We start from the raw sequence: 8350 nt of genomic DNA on the forward strand, positions 1-8350 counted from the left end.
GAAAATGCTATGTGAACTGTACACTCTGGCAGCTTTTACGAACAGAAACACTGTCTTACTTGCTCAACTTTCCATAGATAAATAAAGACTAAAAAACCAAAACTTTAATTTGAGCTTCTTCTTTTTTTCATGAAATCTTGCTCACTGATCACGAATGCGATAAGTATTAATGGAGAATGATTATCACCATTTTCATCTCTTTGGAATTGAGACAGAGGGAATGACAGTTAATTGCAGGGTACTGCATCTGAAAATCTGCAATATCTGCCATAAAAAGGAGTTTTAGTGCATGCTCATATTAGAGACTTGACATTTTGAAAGCGGGTAGTCATGGTTATGTGCTGCTGTTATGTTATATCACCCCACATCTCAGCATCCCTTGTATTGTAAAAGAGGTAGCAGGGTTTAGGCATGGAAATGAGGCTTAAGCTATGATGCAAAATGCCTCATCTCTCCCCTATCCCTGCTCTCTATGCATGGCTGTGGATACAACAGATCTCACCATGCCAGAGCTTCCCTATTCCACTTTTAGTTATCCATCTCCCAACTCAGATTCCCTGCCTTCTTCACACACTTGCTCTTCCTGTCTCTCTCACAGCTTACATTAATTTTGTGGACCTTCATTAAGACAGCAAAAATTTGTAATACAGAAAAAAAATGACTATTGTCTGGCTCCAGTACCACAGTGCCACCAAGTGGTTTATAACAACATGACTGTCTTTGAAAGAATCTACTGTAAGCACTTATTCTATATGCTCACACATACCCAGTGTGATGATGGATCTGTAGAGTTAGAGTATGAAGGTTAACAGTTAACGGGTGCTCTGAGTGAAACCAACGCATGTGAAACAGAATCATCTGATGAAAGAGGGTGAAAGACAAAGAGGTAGGGGAGCCTTGGATCGATAGGACAGAGGAATAAAGAAAAATGAAGCCAATAGAAAAAAAAAAAGAATGAAAGAAATACACTCCAATTCTCCATCACTTTGTATATGCTTTCTTTTTTTCGGTGATTCATTGTGTGTAGAAACGTAACCATATCTTCGTTCTAGAACACCTGTCCCTGCCACCATGAGGCCAGAAGGCTAGGTTGGAAACTAATGCACAAACCTACAAATACAGACACATGCATGTACTGAAACACTCACAGCCAAATGACTAGCTCTAAAAATTATCCTTTGACACAAGGTAGCACATAACCGTTTTAGTGCTTTTTCATTCTAATATCTATCACTCATCACCTTGAATAATTTGCAGATTTGTTTCCATCTAAAATATACTTTTTCCTATTCAGGAAAGGCTGGCCCTTCTGATGTTAGCCTACAATTTCCTCTGACTGATCCCCTTCCAAAACTTCAATCTTTTGTTCTTTTCTGATAAAAAAAAAAAAAAAAAAGGCTTTTAACTTCGATTAGATTTAGATTCTAACCTCAAAAATATGCTTACTGCTTTCTCAAGATGGTTTATTGAGTATCAAGAAAAACAAGGTAAGCAATAAAACAGAGGAAGAGAGTAAGAAAACACTACATTTAAATTTGCATGCAGGTATTGGATGAAAACCAAAGGATGAACTGACAGTTTCAGGTTTTGATTTAAACGCTTGTTTTTCTAGAAGTGCCTTTTCTCACATGAAATTTCCAATAACTGTCAACACATATGTGGTGAGCCTTCCTCTTAGTGTTCCCTTAACCCAGCAAAACTTGGCTATTGGTATATTTATTATATTTGCTCATTAATTTATTGTTTGCATAGTTAGTACTACACTGTGAGTTAAATATCTCATATAAATTATATGTCAGAGGTATACATTTCTGATAATCTAAATTTTGGAGTTTGGAGGTCAGAAAAATAAAGGTGCCAACTGGAACCAAAAGTGGTTCTTTAGACTGATGCCATAGAAAAACCTTTTTTGGTGCCACAAAGAACCTTTCAAACAATGGTTCTTTGAAGAAATATTTCTTTCAGTGGTTCATTGAAGAACCTTTAAATGTGCCCCAAAGAACCATGAAGAAATGGTTCTTTGGGGCACCTTTATAGGTTTTTCAAAGAACCTTTCTTAAAATGGTTCTTTAAAGAACCATTTTTTTAAAAGGTCCTTCAAATGGTTTTTTAAAAACAGTTTTAAAGAACCTTTTTTGAAATGGTTCTGTAAAGAAACATTTTAAATCTTTCAAAATAAAATGTAACATAAATTGAATTTCAGTAGGGTAAAATCAATACGAGTACAGCATAGACATATATTAATGGTTTATTGCCATTTCGTTGTATACCAAAAGACAAAAGGGCATTTTAACCCTCAGCACAACATCACTACTAATACATGTCACATATTAGTCATTTAAACAGTAATAATTTTTTTTTTTTACTATACTATACTATAAATAAATATATATATATATATAAATACTATATCTATAGATAACACAACATGTATTGTTTAATTAATAAAATATCAGAAAGTGATAACAACATTAGAAATAGCAATAGCGTCATAACGGACCAATAAATCAACACATTTTCATCAGCAGATGTTTGCATGTTCAGTAAAAATATTTCAACGAGTTTATGATTAAAATGATTAATGAACTTCAGGGTTATGTAAGGCAAGTTTCATGTTGGACTCATTGTCTTTTGTTAGTCCAGTTTAGGACAATGTCTCATATTAAATATATGTCATATCAAAACAACCCCACACCTGCAGTTGTTTCAGTTTTTCACAGGTGTTTCCTGTCAGCTGGTCAACCTCACTCAGGTGGACATCCATATCAGCCAACCAAACGACAAGCTCCTCCCTTTGTGCTTCAAATCCCTCCCACTCTGAGACAAGGAGCTGAGAGAGAGAAAACAAGGGTCAATTGTAAAGAAGAGAGAAAACCGAAACCCTCCTCAGAAGGTCTGACTCGCATACCTGCAGTTGACCTATGATGGACTCCTGTTTGGCGTTCACGTCATCCCAGCAGCGGCCGCACTCCCTCGCTGTTCCCAGCAGCAGAGTCTGCAGGGTGCCCTGGAAGAGCATAGTTAATGTTCGACTCCTCCTGGTCAGGCTCTCCAGCTGGGTGAGCCGAGGTCTCCCCTCTCGCTGCCACCTCTGAACACACAAACACAAATTGCATGTGAAGCAGGAGGTGCAGATTCTTTTACTATTCTTTTCTAAATCCAGGCTTGATCACGTGGAGGTATTTGGAAAATGTTTTTGGCCAGCGGACGACTGTTGTCTCGCGGAAAGTCAAATCAAATGTTTGCGATACACAATCAATTCACAAGAACAGGATGATCTGATATCCTCGTGTTGGTGTTGTTCCCAGACCATCATGAAAATGTTGTTCCAGGTTCAACATTGCAAGTGACCAATCACATTGTTGTGACGTTATTCTTTTGCGCGCCAAGCCATTCGTGCATTTATGAAATTCCACTGTTGCAAGGACAATATCAATTCTGCTTACCGTTTATTAAAGGGTTACGGTTAGGGTTAGGGTCAGGGTCAGGGTCCGTTGATCGGCGGACAGAGGCGGTTTCACGCAGCTTAAGTACAGTTTTTTGTTTTACGCCGGTTTTTTTTCCGAAGTCGCAAAAGTATGACGTCACAACATTCTGATTGGTCACTTGCAATGTTGATCCTGGAACAACATTTAGTATAATGATCTGGGAACAACACCAACACGAGGATATCAGATCGTGCCACAAGAACACATTATAAAAGAAGTGCCTGATTTTAACTGAATTCTGCATCAAAACAGGGTAACAGAATTAAAACGAGTGTTTGCAGCAAATGTGAGCACAAATGGTAAATGGCCTGTATTTGTATAGCGCTTTACTAGTCCCTAAGGACCCCCAAAGTGCTTTACACATTCAGTCATTCACCCATTCACACACTGGTGATGGCAAGCTACATTGTAGCCACAGCCACCCTGACAGAGGCGAGGCTGCTGGACACTGGCACACTCTGACCACCACCAGTAGGCAGTGGGTGAAGTGTCTTGCCCAGGGATACAACGACCGACACTCGAACCGGCAACCTTCCGATTACAAGACGAACGCCCAACTCTTGAGCCACGATCGCCCCACAGTCTCACTTTGTACAAGTCTGCTATTAAAGTTCTCCTCTATGCAGACAACGTTCCTGTTTTCAAGGCACAACTTGGATCTGCTGTACAAATCTTATGGATACACGCTAAAGATTCTGATCCCTCATCCTAATATGGTCCCAAAAGGCTAACAAAAAACAACATAGCAATAGCAATAAAACAAATGTTGAGGCTTCAAAATACAAAGTCCATAAACCAATGGCTGACATGGGTTTTATCATAAGGGGGATAAGACTAAAAGTATAATACAGATTTTAGTCTGAGAGATTTGATGTTCATTTACCTGCAGATGCACTATATGCGCCTGCTCTGTGGTTTTCCACGTTTTGCAAATCACTATTTAATACAGGAAGTAGGTTAACTAAAACAAGTCATCTTTTTTTGTGAGAGGACCATATTAATGAAACAAATCTCAATGACATCATAGATATCACTAAAGATGCTCCTGCTGCTTCTCTTCCTCCTCATCCTAAGCTTCCTTCTCCTTGTCCTCGACTTCCATACATTTGTAATTCAATCTAATTGTTTTTCCTCCCCCTCCTCTTCCTCATTTTGTTGGAGCTGTGAAAAGAATTAGTGCGAATCTGAATTAATTTGTGCAAACAAGAAAAATCTACAGCTTTTCGGTCAGAGGTGGTCTTGTGATTTAAGCCGGGTAGAGTAGATTTATGTGTTGATGCTGCCTGCTGAGTCATATTTACACCCTGGCTGGATTACAAACTTTAACCACGTGCTGAACTTTGGCCCAGTGTTGATACCTCTTGTTAGTATAATGACCTCTTCTTGGCTTAATGTATGATGGTGGATAAATGAAATGTACAAAGAAAATGTAACTATATTACAAAAGAACATACATCTTGGTAACATCAAATGACTGGAGCATAACTTGTTAACTAGAAAAGAAGTTATACAGGAACAGTCAAAGACACACCTTCTCATGTGTCATATTTCTATTCATTCAAAACACCTATGCATAGCTGTATTTTGTACAGCTCTTACAGAATTCAAAGTACAGGCTGTTGTGAGTATTTAACGTACGGCTCCGCTCTACTGAATTTCTGAGTTTCTAGAGCAGACACACAATTCACATCACAACAAGCTTCAGGCGCCATTTTAATGACTTTAACGATATTATAAATTTTAATTTCGGTCTAGCTGACATTACATTATGTACACAGCACGCAATTGAACCACATATTTTAGAGGCCAAAGGTTCAAATTAGATGGGAGCACCTTCACTTAATTGTAACAGTGGCTTTGTTAGGAAAACAGTTCTGTATACTAAATTGCGTTAACGTCAACGGCTAACGTATCTAACATAGCTTACTGTTATTGTTAGCACAACATTAACAGCAAGCTACAATGACTCGTAACAAAAACAAAACAGTAAAAAGGTTTTAATGAAAATGTTTTACCTTTTCCAACAGTCCCAGAATCCAGAGCGTCAAAGACCAGTAGATACTCAAGACTGTTATCCGCTTCGCTGTCACCGGCCGTGAGAAATTGTTTTTTCCCTTAGAAAGTTCAGGCCCGCCGGTCGCGCAATCTGTCTGCGCATGCGCATCCCAACGACTGACCCCCCCGCCCCTGCCCTCTCTTTCGAGAGGTTGCCATCCGGTTGTTAAGTCTGACGTCACTAGCCGTGTCTGGGCCTAAACTCTGCTGCAGGTCCATATATCAAACGATCACTATGGCATTACTGAGAGTTGAAAAACTGTCTAAAGTCTTTCATCTTTAATAAAATGATCAGCGTTCTGCTCTACCAGGTGTAACAATTGAGTTTAACATCCAGGCATCCATGAAAACGGAATTTATGACATTTAACGGAGTTAGAAGTTAGCAGGAAGTTAGCTCGCTAGCTTCTATCTAAATACAACATAGCATGTCCTGACTGCGGGGTTTTGGAAACAAATTAAAACGTACAGCTCTGTTATCACTTCCAACATAAATGAAGACAGAAAACTAAACAGCAGTGACGTTTGTAGGGTTACTGAAGTTTGGCTAGCTGGTATATAATGATGTGCTACGTGACCACTAGCGACACAGCTATGTTAGCATAATATAAACAAGCTAACTTTTTTTCCACTCGATAAAAGTTAACGTGAGTGTTCTCGGTGGTCAGGAACAAATGTAATTGCATGGCAGGATGCTGTAAAAGGACTAAACTTCAGCCAGGAGAACAATTGAGATAATCCATGCACAATACGAGGTTAGTCATTCATATACTGCTGCATGGGCTGGGCTGTAGTTCAAAATTCAAATTCAAATTCAAATTTTATTTGTCACGTACACAGTCATACACAGTACGATATGTAGTGAAATGCTTGGACAACTGCTCGTGACCTAAAGAAAACAAAAAAGGAAAAGGCTATGAATAAGATAGGAAATAAATATGAAAAATTAAATGAAAAATAGTTGCATCCTAAGGTTTTAAAAACTGAGCTTAAATAAATGATTAGTGGTAATAAAAGCCGAGGGAGGTCAACGGTGATCACTGACTGTTTTAGGAGCTTTTTGAGATTAAATAGAAGAAAATACAAGACATTAAACATGTTAACAACACAAAAGCCATATTAAACGCAGACTACTTTAGGCCCGGAAGTAGGATTCGTCACGTCATCACTTAACAACCGGATAGTTTGACGTGTTCTAACGTCTCTCTCTCTCTCTCTCGCTCATTTATTTAGCTCGAAACACATATTAACAAATTGCTCAGTGATAAACAACTACTGAGATCCTTTACCTAAGGAGTGTGCTTTGTAAAACCTAAGTAAGTGTGTTGGTGTGTTCATTACATTGACATTCTGTTGTGCAATTGTTATTTACTTGTATTTTATAATTTGACTTTACGTACTGCTGGATGGTTTGTAAAGTTTACAATAACTAGTATTATCATTATGCTATATTTTCAGCATAATAATTTTCTGTATAATAATCTCAAAAGTAATGCCTTGAAGCAGAAAATAGTAATACTTTACTAAAATTTAAAACTAAAGTACAATATTTGAATGTGTGTATTGTGTCTACTGTTTGTTAACTCACCATAATCATAAACATCTTAATAATAAATTCCATATTCTATTAAAACATTATTTGTGATCAATGGGTTTGCGGGGTTAGGGGTGTTGGGGGTAGGGTCTTTAGGCTTTGGCCCCCACCCCTGCCACCAGTATATTTTTAAGCAAGTATTTCTAAATTTTATTTGAATATTCAGTTTCCTACCATCTGCTCTTAACGGTTAATTGCCAGGTAACCCGCCCTCCCCCTTCACACACAGATGCACACAAACAAAACACACAGTATAATTCACACACTCATTATAGTGAATAAATATTTATGCCATTTTACACCATCAAACTTAGATAGCTAAGGATGAAGAACCTTTTGTTTTTAAAGAACCATTTGTAATAGCTAAAGAACCATCTACAAAATAAAAAGGTTCTTTGACATATGATGGTTCTTTAAAGAACCATGAAGACATCTGAAGAACCATTTAAGAACCATAATTTTTCTGAGAGTCCTCAGCTGTTATGTTTTCTTTTCAACTTTAGCAACTCTCATCAACTGTTATTTATGTTCCAGTTAGTTTCCAGCATGTGCTTCATGTCTCACTGGTTCTCATTGTTGACAAGGTAAACAGCTTCAAGCCATGTCTGTCAAGATGAGCACACAAACAAAACAATATGAATGTGAGTTTGTCGAAGGTATATATTTGTCGCCAATGACATATTCACAAATATGTCACACCTCGAAATATCCTATAACCCTGCTCATAAAAAGCGAAAATCATATCCAATTTAAATTTGGCTAGTCTACCCTTTAAGGTAGTCACCTTGGGCAGCACTGTCACACTTCCAGCATGGCTTCTATTTTTAGAAGTCCATTTCTGACCACTGACCACTGTGACAACTCCTGCAGTTACATTGTGCTGTAACCAAGCACAGGCCGACAACGGCATGATGGAACACAACATATTTACATTAAACAAATGCATGAACCTTGGGGTACAGTGAGCAGTTGATGTTTTCTCATTGCACAAGCTTAAGATCTGATGAAGCATCCAAATTTAAGTCACATAATCACAGTGATATCAATGTTTCTGGTTTTTCAGGGATGCAAAATGAGTTTTGTGCAAAATGCATACTCTAATACTGCAACTTGGCAAAATTATGAAGGATATTGCAGTTGTGTACCTTGATTCACTTATCAAGGTTTATATCGTCTATTCTGTAAAATAGTCAGATTGTGAATTAAATAAGAAT

At 37.9% G+C, this 8350-nt stretch overlaps 1 protein-coding gene across 1 annotated transcript; it reads right to left on the minus strand.

Annotated features, from left to right (window-relative positions):
- Positions 1–2197: 2197 nt before the first annotated feature.
- LOC120716787 (nesprin-1-like) lies at positions 2198–8046 on the minus strand. The gene is made up of 4 exons (XM_040004397.1): positions 7980–8046; positions 5504–5715; positions 2909–3091; positions 2198–2830 (listed from the first exon to the last, which is right to left on the minus strand). The coding sequence occupies exons 1-4, from the start codon at positions 8044–8046 to the stop codon at positions 2663–2665; spliced, it is 630 nt and encodes a 209-aa protein (XP_039860331.1). The 3' UTR covers positions 2198–2662.
- Between the last annotated feature and the right edge of the window lie 304 nt (positions 8047–8350).

Source organism: Simochromis diagramma, unplaced genomic scaffold, assembly GCF_900408965.1.
Source record: "Simochromis diagramma unplaced genomic scaffold, fSimDia1.1 OVJJ01000487.1, whole genome shotgun sequence".
NCBI lineage: Eukaryota > Metazoa > Chordata > Actinopteri > Cichliformes > Cichlidae > Simochromis > Simochromis diagramma.

Coding starts and splice junctions, on each gene's coding strand:
- LOC120716787 (XM_040004397.1), bottom strand. CDS start 8,046: ATGCCGTTGTCGGCCTGTGCTTGGTTACAGCACAATGTAACTGCAGGA. Junction 5,716..7,979: donor AGTTGTCACAGTGGTCAGTG/GTCAGAAATGGA, acceptor TAGTGACGTCAG/ACTTAACAACCGGATGGCAA. Junction 3,092..5,503: donor TTCTGGGACTGTTGGAAAAG/GTAAAACATTTT, acceptor TTGTGTGTTCAG/AGGTGGCAGCGAGAGGGGAG.